General features: G+C 35.8%; 1 protein-coding gene across 2 annotated transcripts in view; it reads left to right on the forward strand.

Moving 5' to 3' along the window:
* LOC149084778 (grainyhead-like protein 1 homolog) overlaps positions 1 to 24,462 on the forward strand; it is a 203,733-nt gene that overhangs the window by 65,305 nt on the left and 113,966 nt on the right. For both annotated transcript variants that reach the window (XM_089232525.1, XM_089232526.1), the window contains exon 3: positions 3,803 to 4,598. In XM_089232525.1, coding sequence (XP_089088651.1) covers positions 3,803 to 4,598 — 796 coding nt within the window. The remainder of the gene's footprint in view (positions 1 to 3,802; positions 4,599 to 24,462) is intronic.

The following is a 24,462-nucleotide window of genomic DNA, read 5'->3' on the forward strand; positions in this document are numbered from 1 at the left end:
TGGACACAGCTTCTCTACTACCCTTCTTAAATATCTGAACAACATTAGCAACTTTCCAATCCCTTGGGACGATACCCTCAGCAACACTACTCCTGTATATCTGTGCGACTGGTCCCAACAATTCATTAGCACATTCCCTGAGGACCCTGGGATGGATATCATCTGGTCCTGGTGCTTTGCTTGCACATACATTTCTTAGAAAATTTAGGACCTCCACGTCTTCTACTTGAATATCGTTGATTTATTACCCCATGCAACACCCGTATATCGAATATCATTATCTCCACGACGAAAAACTCATTGAAAGCCCTACACATGCCTACATTGCTCTCTACACTAGAGTCTCCTATCGAGAGGGGGGCCAACTGTCCCCTTACATCCATTATTGACGTATCGAAAAAATTATTTTGGGTCAGAGCCAATGTTATCTGCCAACCTAGATTCAACTTCTTTTTTACTATCCCTTATCGCGTTTTTCAACACTCTTTTATCAGTAAACAATGATAGGTCACCTCGTCCACTTTTATACTCTCTGATTGCTCTTTTCTTTTCAAGATAAAGGTTTCGCAGGCTATCCGTTAACCATAGAGGGTGCGATGTACAGACACGCTTTTTTCGAACAAAGGGTATGACGTCATGCAAAACAGAGGACAGCTTCGTACTAAATTCTTCCCATTGACTTACCACCCCTACTGATTCCAACCGGTCTTTGAAAACTTCCGCTAACCTTCCTCTCAAAACATCAAAGTTAGTTCTCCGAAAACAAGGAACCAGTCTTTTGTTATCAACCTTACCCGAGGAAAAGTTACAGTGAAATCTGACGATACGATGATCACTGGAAGAAAACTCTTCCCCCACCGAAACATGTTCAACTAGATCCTCAGAACTAGTAAGAACTAAATCCAAAATAGCCGTACTCCTAGTTCCTTCTGATACATGCTGATACAAAAAATTTTCGAGCACCAACTTCAGAAAGTCTCTTTCATACTGATTTCCAGATGAAAGTTCCTCCCACTGAATACCTGGGTAATTGAAATCCCCTAGTATGAGAACCCTCTTTCGCTTACACATGTAGGAAATTTCATCGTGCAATTTGGCGATGTAGTTTTGATCCTTATTCGGTGGATTGTAACAAACCCCAACAATAAGTTTATGACGTCTTTAGTTCTCAAGCTCAACCCATATAGTTTCAATATCACTTCTCTGCACGTTACACTCTCTAGCCTTCAAACATGATTTCACGTATTTCAGCACTCCACCTCCTTTATTATCAGATCTATTTCTCAAAAAAGTATCGTATCCTGAGATGTGTAAGAAAGATTCATCCCCATCGTTTGCCCAAGATTCTGTAATGGCTGTAAGATCCAAGTCCTATACAACTATCATAGTTTCTAAAGTGATATAAAATTTACAAAAATATGAATTAAAATTGCAATGTTAACAAAATTTATATATTACAGAAAAAACAGAATTTTTACCGTGAGTTTTTAGTATTTATTAACCATGGTAAAATACACTGGTACACTTATCAGTAGAGCCCGGAATGCACTGAAAAAGTGGCAAAATATGCGCTAAAAACATTGAAACATGCCCTAAAAAATAAATCTTCGCTTAAATATGCCGAGATATGCCTTGAAATCAAAAATATGTGCGAAAAATGAAAGCATCAATAGTCTGGACGGGACTATTGATGCTTAAGTATGTCACAAAAAATGAAAAATTTACGCAAAAATGAAAAAAATGCATTTAACAATACTAGAAAAAGAAAACTCTTGTGAAAATATGCATTTCAAAATGCTAAAATATGCATTTAAAAATACCGTAATATGCATGATACGTATGGAGCAAAATATACGTGAAATGAAAAATATGCATTTAAAAATGCTGAAGTTTCCCTAAAAAATGAAAAATATGACTAGAAAATTATGCTCAAAAAAGGAAAACGCATAAAAATAAAAATATGCTTAAAATAAAAAATAAAAAAATATCCATATTAAAATCACTGAAGAACCTACGAGAAAAGTGTCTAAAAAAAATATGCGTTAGTAAAAAACCTTAAAAATATGTCTTAAAATAAGCAATATACTTAATGGTAAATGTTTTCTTGAAAAAATTAAATTCGATTAAATTCGTAGAATGAAAAGATAATCTTGCAGGCATTAGTACAATGCCAATAGAAAAAAAAAGGCTAAAAATATGCACTTATTCTAAAATTTTGGTGATTTTATGCCTTTATATGCACCGACCAAACGGGCCAAAATATGAAATTGCATATAATCTAGGCTCTAGTTGTCAGTAATTAATGATACAAATACAAGGTCAACTCGAACGCGGATCCCAATTTCGACTTGGGGAGGTTCGGAAGAGGTCAAAGCAGACACTAGAAGGCCTCATCTTGGGGAAAAAAATGCCTGGTTTTTCAACAAAAATATTCTGTTCAAATATAAAGCCCTGAATGATCGAGGGCCCATGCAGAAATTTCGTCCAGTTCGAACAGTCCCTAACGTTTTAAGAACTTTGGTCTTTTTTAGTCGGCAAATGAACTTCCTCAGTGTAACTTTCGTCACTTGAGCTGTTCCGTTTTGGTATACAAGACTTTTATGGTCACTTTTTAACCTTTTCTTTAAAGGGAGTTAAAGAGTTCTCCTCCCTCAAACAAGTAAACCGAAATTAGCAACGAGTAAACGAAGGTTTAATAACATTGATATGCATGGAAACTGGACGGGACCAAAGAAAAATGGTGACTTAACCGGGGTGACGACTTACCGAGGTTTTATTGTATTTTTCCATAATTTTTTTTTGCGAATATCGTTCTAACAAATTTTTATGTGTAACAGCTGCCACCGCACATTCGTCTCCATCTTTTCATGGAACTCGTCTTCAAGAAAGAATCAACAGAAATTGGAGAATTATTTATTGTCAATTGAAATTATTCCTATTTGTTTAGCCTTTTATATATTGGTAATTATCGAAATTCCAATATACTGTCGAAAAACACAGATGTTGAAAAAGGAAATACGAGGTTGAATGGGCACACGAAGTTGCATACAATTCTTGCTTGTCTTTTTCTAAATCAAAATTTTGTTTATATCGATACATGCAACCACATGATAATCATACGACAGCAATGTGAATCTTGTAGATATAATGGTTACCAAAGGTTCTCAACCTTTACATGAGTGCGGGCCATTTAATAGATCTGAAAACATGTCGCGGGACAAAAGGTGATTTAGAAAAGCACCGTAGGTCACTCACGTGATTTGTAAGTATGCCACGAATCACTTATATGATACAGAAATGTGTCACGGGCTACTTAAGTAGTAGGTAACATAATTGAAGTGAAACTGTACCAAGCGCCGCTTAAATGTTCTGAAACTATCGCGAGTTACAAGGGATCTGGAACTGTGCCGCGGGTCACTCAAGTGAAATGTGAATATGACGCTGGTCCCTTAAGTGTAAAACTTAGTTGATTTTTACAAAATTAGGTTCGAGGCCACATTAGATGTCTTCCAATACCGAGATATGATGAAGATTAGCTGACAGTTGAAAAATTGTCAAAAGTAGAATGCTCACTTATGTACTTTTTCAATTTTTTTTAAAATCAGAATAGCTGTCTATATTGTTATGCTGGTTATCATCTTCAACCAATTTTCAATGAAAAGCAATTTGGATATGTCGCTTTGATTATTTTAATAAATCAATAATCGTGTAATGATAATCAGAAATTGAAAAACTTAAATTGCATATTCAGATGTAATAGTTTCGTTATATTATAATTGATGACTTGTGTGAATGCTTTCAGGTCAGCCGTAACGAATGGTCAGAATAGTGCTGGATCTGTTTGTGGCAATGGTACTCTACCTGTCTCGTTGCTACCACAGGCAGGAGGAATAATAAAAGGTATACGAAGATTATCTGATAATTCCGAACTTTCTCCTCAAGACGTAGACATGTATCTGAACAGAGGTTTCATCAAAAAAGAAAATGTCTCTACTCCAGAATTGATGAGTGCATCGCCTAAATCTAATAGTATTTTGCCATCACCAAAGAACAGTGATTTGGCAAAAGTAACGGCAACGATGAACGATGAAAACGCCGAAGCGAATTCTCCCTTATCTCCACTTCCAGTGATAGTTCAAGTCAAACAAGAACCAAATCCAACACTTTCGCCATCTCCACCAGCCACGACGGGCTCAAAGTCTAGAACAGAACTGCCACCAGCAAGTACGGTGATAGCCCAAGCATACTCCAGTCATGTATTAAGCCAAGGATACGAATCCCTCGCTCCATATACTTCGGCGGCACCACCACAGTACCAGAGCCAGTCTGGTACAAGTATTTATATGGTGACCGCACCACCCGAATACAGAGATTACTATCCGGAACAATTTCGCCATACACTAGCTTCCGCAACCAATGCGGCTGGCTACAACGACACGTCAGATACGGCTTCGTTTGTAGACCGCTACATTCGTCAAGCTGCTGGATATAAAACGGGAATTCATGGACTAACTGTAGATTTGCCTTCACCTGACAGTGGAATCGGTGACACCACCGTAACTCCAAGAGAAGCGACTGGTATCCAGCAAGTTGGGGAGGTGAGTTGGCATTCAATTGTATTTTTCGATATAATTCCAAGCACTTAAAATAGATTTAACACGTAAAGTGCCAGGCACTTTTTGCTCTGTCGTAGCTTCTCTCTGCAGAAAGTAGTAAAATGTTCTTTGGCTATTGTTGAAATTTTTACTCTGGCGGAAACGAGAAAAAGATCAACAGTAATAAGAAAAGGAAAAGAGGGGATAAAATGTTTTATACCGGATCTTTATCCCGGTTCGGGCATGGATGTTTACTAACACTAACAAATTCCCTGGACGGATCATACTGATCCCTTGGGAATACGTGTGGATCACGTTATTATTAAAAAAAAAAAAAAATCATCTTTTCCATATTAGGATTATTATGTTCGATAACTTACAACGCTTCATTCTGGCACCGGCAACTGACTTGGCACTATATTTGTTCATTCACATTTATGTTACTCCTTCGTAATACATCTCCTATGGTTTTCATATGAGTCACGTAATTCAAAGCATCCAACACACGGGTCTGGTGGCCCAAGTTGATAAGACATTCGCCTCTCTCTCTCTAGCGTAGCAAAGCATGTTCAGTTGCCCAGTCCCTGTACCTCCGTGAAAGATTCTGCCAACTTCCACTTATGAAGGTCAAATGGTGTCAAGACGATCGCACAGTATATTGCTATCGGAGAAAGTCCCCACACATATATACCTTACGGTTAAGCTGGAACTGGACCGATGCGCCAAGCGATCCGCGACGTGTAATTGAATACAAATGATTCACGATGATTACACAAATGCAAGGCTACAACAGGCAAAATGCCCAACGAGGCGGCTGGGAAAAAGATGCTCATAATAAATATGGATGTCATATTTCTAAAATGCAGCAACCCCCAATTAAAAATGCAATTATAAAAACTGAAAACTATATATGCATAATAAAATATTATACAATTCCCATAGAAAACATTTATGGCTGTCTTATTGTTGAAGGTATTTGAAAGTTAAATTTTGAATTTTTTTTAAAATTAAAAAAATTTATAACCCCAGTATTTATAAATGAATCTCAAATCTTTTTCGTCATTTTGTGAAATGAAGTTTCCTTTATTTTGAATCAATTTTTATTCAATTTCATTGATCTCGTTATTTTATCATGTGCGCAAGCTGGCTGTTTTCAATGCGTTTCTCTTAAATTTTTAAAAACTTAAGTATTAGAGATATGTAAAATTTTTTGCTGGTATAGGAAAGTATATACAATCAAATACATGTGGGAAAAATTTGAAATAAATCAATGGATAAACATTTTTAGTAATATTTCTACATACATAAAGATTTTTACCATGTTAAAAGCTAGGAGACCCCTTGAGGATTGATACGTGCTCTTATATAGGTTACTGTATTTTGGTTAATTGGACTTCCATATTTTTTATGGGCATCTTTTTTCAGCCTCCCCCCCCCCCCCTCGTTGGGCAATTTGCTTGTTGTGGCCTTTATATTTGAATAAGGCATTCTCAACTTTTCTGAATCTAAGGACCAATAAGATGTCTGAAATGATTCGACGGACCACAAACTTTCAACATGATGGTGTCCCGTAAAATACGGGACTGCCAGAATGGACAAATTTTTGGTTTTTCCGACTATTTTATAAAGTTGCCCCGTTTTTTTTCAAGGAAGCTTATTTGAATTTGTAATGTTTTCTAAACTCGTGAATGATGAAATTTTTATAATTTATAAATCACATTATTTGATAATTATGGCTACATTTCAATTCACAGCAATTTCCAGTAGTCCATTTCGTCAGCAGTTTTAATTTTTTAGCCACAATTGTTGATTTTGCAGACTTATGGCAACGGTTTTGGGGACGATTGACGATGTCCCGTATTCTGCCGTATTTAAGATCCCAGCTTCCCGTATTTTAACAAATGAAATATGGACACAAAGTCACGTGACGGTTTTTTTTTCAAGACACACATCTTTGTTTACTATGATTTGCAGCAGCCCTTTATTTCAGCAATTTTTGCAATAATTAGCAAATTTGTCGTAAATTGCATTTTTTGGCTAAAATTAGTGATATCCCGTATTTAGAGTCACAATTTCTCGCATTTTCTTCGATGAAATATGGTGGCATCAAGTATGAAGCTGCAGTTTTTTTATTTGGACCCATAAGCATATTACCGATATCAATTACACCAATAGAACAAATTTGCAATTGATTTAGAAGTAAATTATCAAGTCCACCTTCGGACCACGGGTTGGGAAACGTTGATATAAGGGATGTAAGCGGTTTACGAAACCCCGCTGGAAGTGAAGACAGTCCGCGTGTCAATTGTTCATTTCCGGAAACCGTGCAAATACCCGCGGCACTTCCTATATATATCACTAGTAAGTAGGATCGTTATTTAGCGGCGGAGATTTCTCCCTCGAATAATTACCTGGTGTTATTTGGGTTTTTTTTTCCTATTTAGTTTTCGCGAATAGTTTTGAAAAGAAGACCACCTTGACGCCCGGCCTCAAAGCTTCAGGGTCAGAAGGCATATTCTAACTTTCGAAGGTGAAATTACTATCTCTAATTATTTCTCGTCTGGGTTTCGATGACAAACGTTCATTAAATAGGCTGTTAGAGTTTACACATTTTGCCGTCCGAGGAGGCCTAAACACTCTAGAAACGATAGCACCCGAAGCAAGATAATTATCCATCCAGCGATTTATCCTATTAATTGCTTGGGATTATTTCGAGAAGGGCGGTACATCTCGTGAAAATGATATAAAATAGAAATTTTTGTGTCTAAATTGTTTTTTTTTTGTCCAAGTTCATAATCTCAGAAAAGGTGAACGATAAAGGTACCACAAAGTTGAAAGCTACGATTTGTATTAGGTTAGTTAACTCCTAAATCCGTTTAAATAGTGTAGAAACAGATTAAAAAGCCTTAAATCGTAGAATTTTTTTTCAATCACAATGAGGTACAATATAAACTGGTGGGTGAGCAAAAAAAAAAAATGTTCGATGCGTTTCTTCTGTAGAATTTTCTGGGGAGCCGCGAATAAAGAATGACTAGAGAAGGCAAAAGAGCCGCATATGGCAAAAGTTTGATAACCACTTATACAGGGCATTCCTGTAAGTGCTAATGCGGCTTTATCTCATCAACCGTCCGTCGTAGAGGTATAGTTCCAATTTACAAAATGCTCAAAAGGTGTTCAAAAATTACCCTGTACCAGTTTTCAGGTGAAAACAGTTTGTAACGATATAATTTGTAACAATATAAAAATCTCTAAATTTTTGTACACCCCCGTCCTCCAACTTCCAACTAAAAAGGTTTTGCCCTGTCTCTCCTGAGGCCAACAAACAAAATTCAAATTTTTAAGCGGAAAGTTCGCTAAGATTCGAATTGAAAAATCGGAGAAAAGTTGAGAAAGGGCAGCGTAAATGAGGGAAAGGAGCATTGTGTCCGTTAGGCCCCTTTCACACGGAGCGGATGTGGACGCGGATGCGGGTCCGGAAGAAGTTTTAACAATTCGAATATACTCCGCCTTTCAGACGAGCCGAAAAATCTCCGCACCTAGGAAATGTTCATGCGGGTCCGGACGTCGTCCGCATGTGTCAAAACCAAAGTGCGGGCTCCGCATCCGCACATAGAAGTTTTGACAATAGGTTTATTCGGAGCTATTCACACGATACGGATGCGGAGCGAATTCGTCCGCATCTTCGGCTACTTTTTGAAGGTGATTTTTCACGGAATTTTTTTAATTATTTGCCATAAATACCCTTAAAAACACCATATGATGCTCCCTGCTCATTAATATAATGTACGTGCATACGTCTATCCCTCCGTTTCCTTCTGAGATGGAGATATAGCAAATTTAACTGCCTTTTGTCCACATTTCACAATTTTATACAATAAAACCTGCCAACAATGGCCACTGACGGGACCAAAATTATAAGCCGTTCTGTTCATTACGAATATTTAATTGACTACATACTTTAATAACTTTTAAATTTAATTTAAAAATTTTAATTTTTTTCTTTTTAAATCTTTAAAATTTTTTAAAAATATACATATCTGAAATATTATTTTAAATATTTATTTTTTTAAATTTTTAATCTTTTAATTTTTTTGAACTTTAAAAAAATACTTTTATTAAACAATGTTATCCACGCACTCAGGGCCGGATTAAGTCGTTTGAAGACCCTAGCACTTGAATATTTTTGGTGGTTCCCCCGATACCTACAAGCTTATTTTACTCGATATTCAATGTATAAACTGAAAAAAATGAAATTTTATATTTCAGAAGTGAGACTAATCTAAGGATGGGATTTCACTCTAAAAGATTTATGAAAGTTATTTTATAAAACTTGAAAAAAGCAACTAATAAATTGCAAGTGCAACCGATAAATATATTAGTTGCTTTTTTAAAAGAATTATTATAAAATTTTTATAGTGTAATCCATACTTGAGGCCGGGATTATACTATAAGGTTTTGTAAAAGATCTTTTATAAAAGTTGAAAAATTCAACCAATAGGCGCATCGGTTGCATTCAAGCAAATGCAACCGGTGATCTTAATGGTTGAATTTTTCACGTTTTATCAAAGAGCTTTTACAAAACTTTTATAGTGTAATCCCGGCCTAAGACAGAATTTTGATGTGAATATTTCTAAGCACAGACATTTTGAAAGTCCCAACCCCTCCCTTTTTTTATACTTGCAAATTCTTTGATATTTGCTGAATTTTTTTTTTTTTTTGGAACATCGAATGTTTTGGATGTTTTTGGATTGGATTTTTCGAACATTGGATGTGTTTTTGGAATTTTCTTTCATATTTTTCCGAAAAGACAGATTTTTTTTCAAAATTTTTTGAAAATATTTGAAGACATTTTCTCCCATCGACTACTTGTTGAGGATCGGAATGAAGACATCTTTATTCCCATATTCTATGTGGCTCTAGATTAAACCACCAAAGAATGCCTCTAGGCTGCCTATGGCCACTGAATCAGGGGTGAAGGAGAAAAATAATTACAAAAATTGCGAAAAAACAGTTTTTGTGCACGAATTTCGAGCGCTTCAGCGCTCGTTTGAAAGGGTATGCGGATCCGCATCCGCTCCGTGTGAAATGGGCCTTAGTTTCTGCTGTTCTTCATAACCTTAGCAAATATTGCACTTAGAAACATGTAATTTTTTTCTGCTGGCCTCAAGAGATGCAGGGCAACAATTTACTAATTGGAACTTAAAGGACAAAGACCGTATAAAAATTTAGATTTTTTTTCTATTTGTGAGACACTGTATTTTCACTCTCAAAACTGGTACAGAGTAATTTTTGAACGCCTTTTGAGCATTTCTTAATTTGGAATCTTACCTCTACAACAGACGGTTTATGAAATAAAGGCCGCATTAGCACACACAGGATACCCTGTATACGTACAGGGAACACGCTTTTTTGACAGTTAAGGTCGAATTCACATCTACAGACACTCGCCGTGTCGCGTCAGTCACAGCAGACATTCTGTAACAAAACCAATGAACATATCCATATCTATCGTATCGTGGCTGAGCAGGTGCAGGCAGACATTCTTACGTTAAATAATGTTTCGCCGTGTCTGCGGATATGCTGCTTTCAGAAGAGGTGGTCATGTTTTCTTGTAACCGACCTTCCCCTCGTTGAACTATTCGCAGCTCAATATCGGCGCGATCCCTTTTACCTCTGTCAAATGTAGAATTATAAGAAAAATAAACTAGAGGAAAATGTAGGTCTATAACGAAAATACTCCCGGAAATAAAATTTTTGGGGTTTATTCTAGTTTTTATTCACATTTTCATATTTGTTTCACATTTGAGCTATAATGTAGTAAAAAATCCTTGATAAGAGTAAACCAATTCCTGTCGATTTCACTCAAATAACATTATTCCAGTACAAAAGAAGAATCGAGAAAATTTTTGAATAGATCTTTCTTCAAATATTGACCCTCGGACCTTGGTATAAAATCGCTGACTTCTAACGTCAACCCTGAGTATTCATTTTCTGGAATTTTCAAAATGTTTTGCATTTTTGATACTCAAAAAATAATGCATTGAAAAAAAAATTTTCAAATTTTCTTCGTTTCGTTTTTTTTATGAAGAAATAATTCACTTCGTTCAAATTTTTTCAGCCAAGATGATGGGATTATTATATAATTATGATATTACTATATTCACATACAAATATTTTCCAGAATTTTATTGGTTAATTTTATGTAATCACGCTGTTTCCTCAGACACTTTCTCCTGGAAGCCATCTTAAAAAAATCCCTGAAAGTCCAACTTCAAGTGCTAATCTTTGTCGAAAGCCCGAAGTTCATATTCACCATATTTGTAACTCAAAACTTAAACAATCCCTCAAGTTAGGGCTTAACCAACTCAGGTAAAAAGAAAAAATTCTACAGTGAGGAAAAAGGAACCGACCTACGCATTTGTGGCACTAGGGGTTAATGTCAGCTGCTGTTAAAGACCCTGCCCCGACATAGTTAACAAATTGGACTTATTCGTTAATATGTCACCCCACTTATGAAGTCATTTTTATTCGATTCCCTAGACTGACGTTTCACCAAGGTTTAACTGTATTTAACGTACTAACCTCGATTATATTTTGTTTGTCATTTATGATTTGATAACTTGGGAAGCTTGATTCACTTTTCTTCCTTATAATGAATGGCTTTGAGAAAGTTTTTAAGCACTACGGTGTTTGAAAAAGACGTGTTCTCAACACCTAGGAAGCTACGGAGATGTGTGTTACATTAATGTTTATTTCATCAGCACTTTGCTCTCGGTAATGGTCTCAGTTTTATTGCTGTTTTAGCTTCTGAGATAAAGAGAACTAGTGTTACTGGTTGTTAGAAGAATGGCTGCAGTTTCGTTCGATCCTCGGGCTAACGATTCTTCTATCAGGTATCCTAAATTTGCTTCACATGTCAACAATTTTCGAAAACTGTAAAATGGAAGCTTCGATTATAGAGACCTTGAGTTGGCTTTTCCCCCTATCATTATCAGTTCTGATTTCTTTGTAACAGAGCCATTGTGCCCTTAGCGATCCTTTCGCAATAGACTTTGATGTCCCAAAGTATGTTGTGCCATTCAGCAGCTTCTTTCCATTAGCGAGGTCCTTTTTCTTTCTTGAATTAGTATATGCCAATTTATAATTATATGCCAAGAAAGAGCCCCATAATTTTTTTTTCTCATTCAAACCAAAGTCATTACTATTACTGCAACTAATTGGTTTAACATTTTCTAGTTCTGATTGTTTCGACGGACAACTACGCACTGAGATTTTGCAAGATATTGAGGACCGTCACCTGCGGTTTATTTACGTCCCCCCCCCCCCACTGTATTATATGTTTTGCATTCTATGTCCACCAACTCTTTTTTAACAGCTGATTGTGTACAAAACAATGTAATGAGAATGAAATTGTTCAGACGGAACTCAGAAAAACTGGTTTGATAAACGCTGAAAATAGGTGTCATTTCTCCATTTAACTCAATAAGGTATATAACAAATTTCTCTCTAATGAATTTTTCCATGTGAAAACGTTTTCATCAAAACGTTCACGTTTTATTGATTTATATCGAGAAATTCAATGAAAAATTTGTTGCACAAAAATATTTTACGGAGGCTCCTTTATTAATGCTCTCTCTAGTTTTTGTACTTCCCAGAGCATCTGGTCACTTATTGAATTTCAGAACTACCATAGTTTGATAGCAATTCATTAACCACAACTAAAAGAAAACAAACAATTGGCTATTAGAGAATAAACATTCTATAGTAGCCGATTAAACGTATCTATAATCACCATAGGCGGAGATAGACTTGGAAGTCTGGGGCGATTCATATATACACATATACAGTAGATAAGTCGACTCGTATGCTCCGCTATATCCCGAGCAGTTCGCAACGAAAATAGTCCACATTGGTATCGTTTGTTAGCTATTCCAAAAACAAAACCGATGATAGAAATTGTGTCAGTACCTACCACGCAATACAAGGCACAAAAAACGTATTCACGCCAAAACTTGTGGCCGTGTTTATGACACAGCCTACCCCAATCTTTTTCTCGACCTGCAGAATAGGTTTCATTACCATATTGCATTTCTTAGATATGGTCTTTCAGTGTGGAATTTTCTCATCTGGAAAAGCTGCCGTATCCATTTTCAGAATTGGTAACTTTTGAAAGATTATAAATGGAAAAAAATCCAATAAATGCAAATGTCAAGTATGTTTTTATCTAAACACCATCCCAAAAACACACGTTGTCTTCATGTCGATTTTTCTTTATTATTAAAATGGCGTATTGAAAACTGAAATTTAATAGAATTTAAAATGAGGTTAAGTTGAAATGGTCTGGCATAACGAAAGCAAAGCAGACGCTTTTGTGCTTAAGATATATTTTACAGCCAGAATGAAAAACTTTCAAAAAATAGAAATGTTCAACTCTGTATTTCTTTCTTTGGTTGAGGCACTGACCGTTTGTAGGAGTTCCCATGGCCTTTGAACCCTATGTGTTGTATTAGAGACCATAAGACTAGACAAAAAAGAAGCACGAAATTCTTTTCTCGCGGTATGGCTTTTATTCAAATACGGTGAAAATTGCCTCTCACGATCACGATTACATAGTGATAAAATCTTTGCTGGACGTTATTCTCGACGCTATAACTCATCGAGAAGAGCAGAATGAGGCTAAGAGTTTTAACGCCTCTTCAAAGGTCAACACTTAATATTCAGCAATGCAATCATCTTTGATACTCTTTCACATTCTGAAACTTTTATTTTCCTGTCGGACGTATTCCAGATAATTTTTAGTTTGGAATAACATTGCGAAATATGCACGTAATGTCCCTCGACTTAACCACTCACTTACGCTCGCGTAATGCTATTCAAAAACATTTCGCGTTACTTTTTTAAAAGACGTTTTCTTGAAAAATAGCATCTGTGTTGCTTACTGTTAGTTCATTTAATTAACCTGTAAATATGACGACAGCATTTTCCGAACACCAAAGCTCATTTTACCTTCATTTACCTTATACTACTTACTTCATCAAACTGTTAGCCCAGTTGCGACTGAAGGAAAGACAAATTCGTTTATGAATACGATTAATCAAAACTACATTCATATTAATATTTTCACCTATTGGGTAAAAGGCTGGGATTTTGCAAAACTATGGAAAAACAGTGAAAAAGAATACAGAAAATGAGCCTCTGAATTCTGAAATATCATTTTTGAGAAAAATTATCTCAAGTCCCGCTCCCTTCCGTCTTATTCAAATCTAATAGTTAAGCTTCTTGTATTTCAGCGACATACAGAGTGAACATTGAAGTTGCCCTATTTTGAGCTGTCCGCGATTGTAACTATTAGTAATGAATAGAGTCCGAAAGTTTAGGCACTAAAAATGGTCATAATAGGCACTAGAAAATTTTAAAGAAAAAATAACTAAAAGAGCAATGATATTAAGGCTCCAAAAACTGGCTGAAAACTTGGTTGCCCTCACTCAATCCACTGTTTCAATGTTTGATTACAATAACTGTAATATTAGCCAAAGTTAAATTGATATTATTATGCCAAAAAAAGTTTTTGTGATCTTTCAAAATTAGGTCGGAGTTCCATTTAATCGAGTACTTAATAAGGAATTATCTACGAAAATATCGATGCTAGCTAAAATTGAAAGGTAATTATATCAAAATTATAACGTTTCCATGTGGAATTATTTCAAAAACATTTTCATAATAACTATCTGTTTTTCTCAAAATTTTCAAATATTAAGCTTCTTATTCAGTTAGTCTATCGAGTTCAAAAAAATTTCTTCAAATTTGGAGATGATTTTTACACTACTAAAATATCTGGCCATGATTGTTTGTTGTGCATTCATTCGCAGTTTAAAAGGAAGCGAAATAACATGGGTCCCACATTAGGTTCCAGCTCCTACCTTACTCTGTTGGATGTATGACGTCAACTGGTGGACAGTGGGACAGTCACCGGTCAGTTATCTATCTGCAATGCGTGAGCCAGGCATGTTATGTGGAGAGACAAACTTCTAATTACTTTTCAGCTTTTCTAATGCCTGGGTTGCATTTTTCTGGAACAAAAACATTCATGTCCCATCCGGCCAAAGCACGATTGGTGCATTAGTGAGTAATGTAATTGAAAGTGTAATACTGTTTGTTTCAACTGGAACTCTCACAATCTTGATACGAATTCGGCGGTATGTAGATTGTAATCTGAAAAATATGTATAGTAGAGATGAAAAGTCTTTGTCACTTCTACGCACAACATCAATTTTCGTATCTCTCGGGCACTTATGCCTATTTGGGTTTGAAAAATATCTGGGAGGAGGAGAATCTTTCCGAGGAGAATAAAATAAAGGCTGAAGATTTTAAAAAACAACAATGCTTTTGAAGTTCTCGATGCTAAAAATATCCAAGTTCTGAATATGGCCTTTAAAATTCACGAATAAACATAAAAAAAATGAATATTGAGTAGGCATTTATGGCAGGAAAAGTTCAAAAAAGGCATTTTTACAGAAACAAATCGAAAATAGACAAAAAATGACATTTATGGCGTTTTGCCTGAACTTACGGGCTTTAGTAATGAAAGGGCAGGAAAAAAAACAAACGGATAAGTCGCCATCTGGTGGCAGTGTCAGCAATTGTGAGCTTTGGTATTTCCGACCGTCCATGTACGATCCCGTTCAGCGTACACGAGCTCCAAAGAAAGATCGAGATATTCGTTCCCTTTGTAGTCCAGGGCGTTCACCCGGAAAGTGAAAAGACGTGGGTTCGATTCTTCGAAAGGGCAGTTGAATTTTCGCTCTTTCCTAAATATATCTTCACATCAACCATTTGTTAAAAACCTTCGTAAGAAACTAAAAGCAAAAAAAAAAAAAAAAAAATGCTGCAAGCTGTGTCGAGACACGGCCACGAATACTCCATGTTAATGGGAAGAGTTCAAAAACTGATAGTACAGTAATTTTGATCAGCCGTGTAGATATCCAATATCGCAATAATTCGGCCATCGTAAGTGAACCGGCACCTTGTTTATTTACATGTGCTTGTTCGGACGAATTTGACCACCGACTTTAATAATATGACAAATGACACTCGCAGTCGACGTTGCTCGATACATGTGTTGCAAGCCTTTGAGACACTCTCGATAAGACATTTGACGTCCAGCATCAGTGACTTTAGAATCCTCAGCTCACCGTGACCCCTCGGAAATGGGTTTTCGATGTATTTTTTCTTAAATCACGTTATATTTTTGGTTTTAGAATTAGAATTTTCTTTCTTGTTTGAGCCATAATTTTTTTAAGTTATATTTGGAAATATTTGTTTTTGCTTCACTGAATTACTTTTCATAATCTGCAAAGACAATTGAACTAATATCAATTGAACGACACATCACTTCAAGTGATACTTCACTCTTCTTTGCGACAAGACAAATTTAATGACGCGACAAGACCAATGTGGGTACAGATTCAAATGCTTCGACTCCAGGACACCAGTTTCGGTTGGTCAGGGACTGTGTCGCACGGAGATTTTTTTTCTACTAGGTTTGTAAATATATGGAATAGCTTACCTTTCATTGTCGTAAATTCATCCAAGATAGAGGACTTTAAAAAGGAAATATAAGCTTGATGGGAGTAATCGGGAAGCTATCCATACTTAAATGAATAACAACCGTATTTTTATGGGCAGTGTATACGTAGTATTATACGTTGAGTTATTCTGTTTATTTTTCTGAATTATTTCTTTGGGTTGCTGCAGTTAGGTTATGACAACCTTTTTATATGGGGCTTTTTCCCAATATTATTTCTCTATTTTGCATAGACATATCTAGATATATTTTCGTATCCTTGATGTTTTACCTTTTTCATTTTTTTTCTCGGCCACCTTATTGGGCAATTTGTTGCAGCTTCAAGTTTTGTAATTGTATCAGATTGTTATTAAAATTGTCCTCTCTGCAACGAGATACTGATCATTGTCTTCACACGTGTTGTCTAGAAGTTATTTAAAATTAAAAGTTGATTCGAAATCTTACCTATATACATATATATTTTCGTCAGAAAACTTTTAAAACTGGCACCCAGACTGATAGACATATTTATGCCAAAAAAAAACAATTTTCACATTTACCACTAGAGGATATGCACATTCTTATGTTTATAACATGTGACCGAACTGCTCGAACTTCGTTGCAGGATATCGAAACATCTCGAGTAGAATCACTCCGTTGTCATTTCTTCACCAATGACATGGCGTTAAGTTTACAAGATAATGCTTTGCTGGTGCAACTCATTATCATTAATCCGAGAAAAGCTTTCAAACCTTCAAGGAGCTTTGAAAATTGAAGAGCTTGCTGCTAAGAAGGGTTAGCTTCATTTTTGGCTTTTTTTTGAGGCAAGTCTATATCTGTACTCTTTTAAAAAAAAACTCGCGTTTGATGCAAGACAAAGATAACTCCAGCAGTCAGTTCCTATGTTTCTCAATAAATGAAGCTAACACCATCGTAGCATTGGAAAAGCGGGTAGCTCTACTTGTGTGTGTGTGTTATTTTTTAAAATTATCAGGAATGGAGCTAACTTCTCCTCTTGCTGCAAGTTCTTCAATTCTTTTCTTATTTGTCTAAAAATGCCATTTTTTTCCCATCATTTAATATAATTTGATTCATCGTTTATATATTATTAGATGAAATCAAGCGTTTGTTTAAAAATTCTAGAAAAGCTATTTTTACTAAAGAGGTTTCCTCACAAGTGAGGAGCTTATTTTCAAAAGAGAACATTTCCACTTTTGCTAATTTTACAGCAGAAGTAAAAAACGTTTTCTCCAGAATACGTTTGCTTAAAAAAGTAGATTTTAAGAAGAGTAAAAAAAAAGAATTTTGTTTCACAAAATTAGAAAATAACCCAACAGGTAACATGTAGGAATGGTAGAAGAATATTTAAATACTGTTTCTTGATCAACATTCAAGGGAATTACTCCCATTTGAATTTTGGAAATTCTCCGTTTTGAAAGAAAATTAGTGCAAATGTTACCGTTTGATTAAAATTCGAGCTGGTCACAAGTCTGAAAAATTGGAAATTTCTACGTCATCTGTTGATTCCAGAAGGTTTTAACTAGCCCAAAAAGGTACCCTTACTGCCCTCTTCTCGTCATTCACATAAGAAACACGATCATTGTACATGCACGTCTCATAACGGACACTCCCGTTGGCAGACATTTCCACTGACAGACACAATTTTGAATGACTCGACGGGACTCAATATATCTTACTATCCATTAACGGACACTCCTCGTTAACGGACAAAATTTTCGTCCCATGGGTGTCCGTTATGGAGAGGTCCGTTATCAAGAGATGAAAAATACCAAAGTGTATGAAAAATGTGGATGTGTTTCCTTGTGATAGAAACGGCTAACTTTACGTTGTAATTTCTGCCAAAAATATTCGCGTTTGAATGATTCCGGTTGCATAATATGACAGCTTTACCCCTCTATAAGGGTTTATAGATTCATAAACCGTTAAAAAGTGCAGTTCGGAAAAAAGTGGAAACGCTCCCTTTTGAAAATAAGCTGCTCAAGTGTCTTCATCTGCTATTTAAATAAGAAGTTACTGTTTTATGAGCTGGCAATGAATGCCAAACAGTTTTTTTTTGTGTGTGTGTGTGTGAACGATTTGTAAATGCACATTTCATTACGTGTAAAATCTGGATCTTTCCGAAACAAATCCGTTCTTTGCTAAAAATAATCGAAGCAATTGAAAATGTATTCGAACTTCACACTATTTGCATTCGAACCCGAAATGAGCCAGTGATAGATAAAGAAACAAAAGTCAATTTTTGGCAGTTGTTCTTTTGCGTGAATGAAATAAAATGAGATTGAATTGGTGAAAGAAGATTACCAAACTTTTCTTTCGGAGGTGACCTTCCGTGACTGAGATTTCTAGAAGCTTTGTGCATGTCCCGAGGCAATCACTCACCAAAGAAAACTAGTCAGACATTTCGGAGGTCAAGCTTCAGCCTCGTCATGAGAAGTCATTACTACTACGGGTATTAAAGATATAAGCTTATTGAGTTTTAATTGCGAGACCATATCTTCTCTAGCCAGTTAATGCTTATCTAGGCTCATTTTTGTCCCTCGTCTACCCCTACGCTCGAGTATGGCCCGAATCTTCTCGCATCATGAAAATACTTAAGTTTATACCGTGGAACTTCGTTTATACGTCACTCAGTTATACGACTTTCACTTTTGTACGACGTTTGACTTGGTCGCAATTTGTCCCTATACATTTTTATATTGAAATAATTCATTTATTCGACGTTTTCACTTCGACTACTCTGAATCTTTAGAAAAAAAAACCCGTCATTTATATCCATTAAATGCTCACAATTTTTGTATGCAGTGAAAACGCGTTGCTGCAACAGTTTTTCTTGCATATTGTCATCGCAAAAGCCATAAAATTTAGGGATTATTGACGTATACGAAAATAGCCAGTGCCATGGCTGATGGCCATTTAGAGTGGACAATTAAATGATTTGTTTATTGCTCATTTCTGAGAATACGCAGACCCGGCGAGCCCCAAAAACCCAGTTTTCAATTGTTTTAACGGCTATGTCTTCTCAGAATGTTTTCTCCCAAATATTTTCGGTGTTATCCCCAGAGGGTTAGATATTCCAGTGTAAGCACTTGGAGGGTACAGGTCTGCCGATCATCTACTGTAGAATTTTCTTTCGCTGTAGCTCTTTGCTCGCTGGCTGTGTGAAATCCGCCGTTCGTAATGTCCAGAAAACAAAAATAAGAATTTTAAATTAATGACGAAAAGATGATCTTGCAAAAGAGTTGAGTATCCCTGTCTCACCTTTGAAAACGATTATAAAGCAGAGAAACAAAATCAAAACCATTCTGCTGGTTGCAAATTATCTGCTACCAAAAAAATGAGAGTCCAAGATGGAAAATTTCTTTTCCATTTCAAAGTCGAGAAGATTTTGTTGCAATTGTCCCAAAAGTAATTTTCTTTCAAATTTTATTTCTTTAAGTGATTTCGCACGCGATATAAATTCCCCAAATATGATTGAAATGATACTTTTTTATAATAGAATCGGAGATGCAATTAAGCACATTGAATTTTATAATATTTTATATGTCTGTTGGGGAGAGAAGTCATTTTTAGAAAGTTTGTTACAACTCATACGACGTTTTGTCTCGGCCTCTTGAACGTCGTATAAACGAGGTTCCACTGCTGTTTAAAAATAACTCGCGGATCACGAACGAACTCTGTTCATATCCGTCGTCAAAGGAAAATCTTTCGCCACATTTTTACCATTTGTTTTCCAGAGAGGAGGCCCGGCTTTGGGGATTATTTTACTGTGATGTCCCTCAAGGCAAATTCGAGGGACCCTCCGACAATATCCGAGGCCTCCGGTCAACGTCTCTTTTCGACCTTGTTGGTTGCTGCTCTCTCGCAGAGAAGGTTCAACGACTCCCAAGCCCGTCAATGTATGGGGAAATAACGTGTATTCGATTTCTAAATTTCTTCCGTTATTTATGCATTTTTACAAAAAAGTAATGGAATAACGGCAAATAATTCAAGAAAAAAAATCATGCTAGTAACGTTACCAAATGTTTCTTTTCGTTTCACTTTTATTGTCTTAATGATGGTGCTAGTGTCCTTAATCGGAATTACGTCGTTAGTTATGATGCAATGAATAAATAAAAATCTGCCGCCTTCCACACATTCATTTAATTTTATCAGTCAAAATTCGAAAATACCCGTACAAGTATATAATTATATAAATTATAGTTTACTTTTTCTTCAATCAAAAATACACAAACTAAAATTCTAAATTTTCGAGTATCTTGTGGTTAAAATAATTGTGCTCGAACGAATGCTATATTTACTAAGCTGCGTAAAATAATAGTAATTATAATTTTCGGATCTCAAAGTAATGAAAAAAAAAGCCGAAATGGTTGGTGACAGTCGACAGAGTTTTCCTCACATGAGAATTTTTCGATGTCTTAGGTTGGGTCAATGAAGAAAAAAACCCATTATAGAACGTTAAATGTTCAAAAAATGGATATTGAACGGCAAATTTCAACAAAAAACATTGAAACGTTAATTTTTAGGCTCCCACAAAACTATTTTATTTATTAACGAACACACTGTCGGCTCAACTTGGAACAAAAGAATAAACGTGTTAAAAACAGACTCCACATATTTCTTTAATCGCGGACCATCAACACAATAATTCTCTTCAAAAGTTAGAATTAAGTCTTTTCGAAAAAACTTGAACTACGGATTCCGTATCTACACAATTCTAAGAGGACATGTTAAATCGATAGTGTTCTTGCGTAAAGTGTTACATGCTTTATTGACAAAAGGCCGGTAAAACAACAATATATGCACATTTTTTAATTACACGGAGGAAAATGCGGAGACCTTTTTGAAAATGAAACCAAACATTCTATTCGTTTTTGACCACCGCTGAACAATGTTCAGAAAACCTAAGCCACTCGTCAATGAGAATTCTCACATTATTGACCATAGTTGCATCCAGGATAGTGACACCATTCAACACGTAAGAGAACCGTGGGTTGTTCGAACTAAAATGAGCGACCAATGCACTTGTCAACGCTAAACGTCATGCTCCCTTCATTTGCCCATGCTGCAATCCTGTTTAAGTTGGTCTGGAGCAACTCCCTATCGCTTTGATTCCCGATTACCCCCATTAGCTTCACGTCATTGTGAATTTGCTAACAATTCCATCGATATTCTGATTGAGTTTATCGATAAAAAGTGAAAAAAAAAGGTATGGGGCCCAGGACACTTCCTTGAGGAACTAGAGGACAGCTTCGTACTAAATTCTTCCCATTGACTTACCACCCCTACTGATTCCAACCGGTCTTTGAAAACTATTCTAACATGTTAAAAGGTACGAGACCCCTTATCGATGAAAATTTTTTTTGCGTAAGTTTGCGCATTTCAGGAGCTAATTTTCAAAAGGGAACATTTCCACTTTTTTCCGAAATGCACTTTTCAACGCGTTATGAATATTTGGGATAAGCTCTGTCAGATTTTGCAACCGGGATTATTCAAACGGGAATAGTTTTGGTAGAAATTACAATGTATAAAGTTAGTCGTTTCTATCAAAAGGGAACACGTCCACCTTTTCTTTTTTTTAAATAACGTGATCTTCACGTATTCTCAAGAGATCAGCATGATCCGTCCAGGGAATGTGTTAGTTTAGTAGACATTCATGAACGAACCGGGATTCGAACCAGACCTGCACAGTGAGAAGCTACTTCCCTAACCACTCGATTGCCAGGCTTTTTCCATACACTTCGGTATTTTTCATCTCTCGATAACGGACACCCGTGGGACCGAAAATTTTATCCGTTAATAGATAGTAAGGTACCTTGAGTCCCATCGATGTAATTCAAAATTGTGTCCGTTTGTGGAGGTGTCCGTTATAGGAGGTCCTACTGTAGAATGGTCATGCTTCTTACGTTAGAGTACCTTCCTGGGCTAGTTAAAATCTTCTGGAATCAAAAGGTTACGTAAAAATTTCCAATTTTTCGCACTTGGCCAGCCCAAATGTTAATCGAAAGCTTTTCCACTAATTTTCTCTCAAAACGGAACATTCCCAAAATTCTAATGTGGATAATTCCCTTGAATGTTGATCACGAAACCGAGTATTTAAATATCTCATATTGTTACCGTATTCTACCTGTTGGGCTATTTTCTACTTTTGTAAAGCAGTAAATTCCGGAGGAATAAGTGTTTTACTTCTACTGTAAATGTAAATATACCAAAAGTGGAACTGTTCCCTTTTAAAAATAAGTTCGTCATTTGAGATTGTGTGTGAAAAACCTTGTCAAGGGACGGACTACATTCAACTAAACATACTATACACCTTCATACGTATTTCGTTTCGGAATCATGTTTTTTTTTTGCCATCATCAAAGTGTTTATGGCTGTCATTTTCTTTGATGCTTTCTCCATTTACGTCGCTATTTTCCTTTCGGGAAAAAAAGAATGACCTGGCAACAACACAATATCTTCGGCACGCAACGGTCAAAAGAAAGGCAACAACAGCGAAGAAAGTCTTTATCCCCATAGGGTATCTTTTTTTGAAGATGAAATATATCCAGACGCGAAAATAGTTATTCCTAGATAATTAACGCTATATAAACGACCTTTGAACTCGTATCTCGTGTGAATAAGTAGCCGCAACGCAACCGGATAAAAGTTTATTTGAGCGAAGATATTTCTCTCGGTACTCGTTTCTTTTGAAGAAACAACAAAAATATAAATAACAACGAGTTTTAGAGTACATTGAACTCGTGTAACTGTTAAAAAAAAGAATAAGAGAAAAGAAACAAACACTCGCAGAGGACTCTTGAAACATTGCTACTGACCCTGTCAGAGCAGGTAGTGGGTGAGTGATCATTACACCAAAGATCATCATCATCTAATGAAAAAAGATCCTTCCTGCAAACACGCTCCTTCCAAGTTTGAAAAGCCATTCCGTTATTTTCAACTTTATTTCTTCTCTGGAGAGAAGGGACGTACGCAGCATCGACCTTTGCAGGGGGAGCACAAAAATTTTCTTTCCGACAAATTTTGAATTAACACCCTTTGAAAAGCATTTAAATTAAGAAAATTTGGTTTATGTAACATATAAAGTCTATTTTCTTTTGTTGTTTCAATTTCTTCACTGAATTATTTTTTTAAATTTTTGGTTGGCTTGCAAGGGGCACTTGATATCGCTATTTAACAAAACATATTTCATGTTCATAAGGAAATTTTAATGGTTATATTGGGGCTGCTGATGCCGAATCTGATATTGGTTTTGTCAGATTAGCTCTAGTTTTTGAGATAAACTGAAAACCAAATTTTTTTTCAATAGTAATACCATAAGCAGAGTACAAATCGCATTGAAGCTGTGCGTTACAAATAAATACAGTGAATCATTTGCAAAGATTTTTCAGACGTTTTGGGGCGCTGATTCCGAATCTGACATTTCGTTTGTCACATGCTTTCGTTCTTGTGATAATGGGAAAAGTAAATTTCAACGGTAATGCGTAAGCAGCATACAAATCACATTGTTGAAAGTATGCATTATCTCAAAAACTAGAGCTGATTCGTCAAAACCATGCCGGATTCGAAATCGGTGCCTTTAAAATCATTGAAATGTCGTTGAGAACAAAATCAGCAAGTTGAGCAGTGTATTCATAGCAAAACCACACTTTTGAATAACTGAATTTGTTTTGAGGGGTGTCACCATGCGTAAATTTCATTTTTCAGAAATTGCTTTGAAAAATACTCCACTCTTACGCAAATCAAATGCAAAACATTTTGTATCAATACGTCGATTTATATTTCCTTCTAAAATCGAAAAGAAATTAATTATAGTGTAAATGTATAAACAATAAACACTTTAAACGCAATTTTTTTTTCAGATTGCTGTTTTTGAGCTTGTATGCAAGATTAAAACACACCACTGCACCGAAAATTTTGAAATTCTATAGGAATATTTATGCGATATGTCGCATTAATTTTCGCTAAAGTGACACAAGTCAAAAATTAATGTTTTAGGAAAATTTCGAAAAACTATGAAGTGGACTTTAACAAAAAAAAAAAAAAACCAATTACGTAACTAATAAGTTACTTCTCTGGTGAATGGAATTTGAAGCTAAATTTGATAAACTTTTGATGTTTGATAGAGAACTGTTTATTCAATTCTTCCATGGTGGTAACTCAAAAATAGAAATGTTTGAATTGTGTCAGTTCAGAAATACGTGGGCGATGTGTTACTAAAATGAACGTGGATTATTTGACCATTCGTTAAAACCTCGTGAATTTTAAAAGTTTAAGAAAAAAAAT

This window comes from Pholcus phalangioides, unplaced genomic scaffold (genome assembly GCF_987345545.1).
Source record: "Pholcus phalangioides strain wild (caught in Gottingen) unplaced genomic scaffold, Ppha-v1.0 ptg000007l_1, whole genome shotgun sequence".
Lineage (NCBI taxonomy): Eukaryota > Metazoa > Arthropoda > Arachnida > Araneae > Pholcidae > Pholcus > Pholcus phalangioides.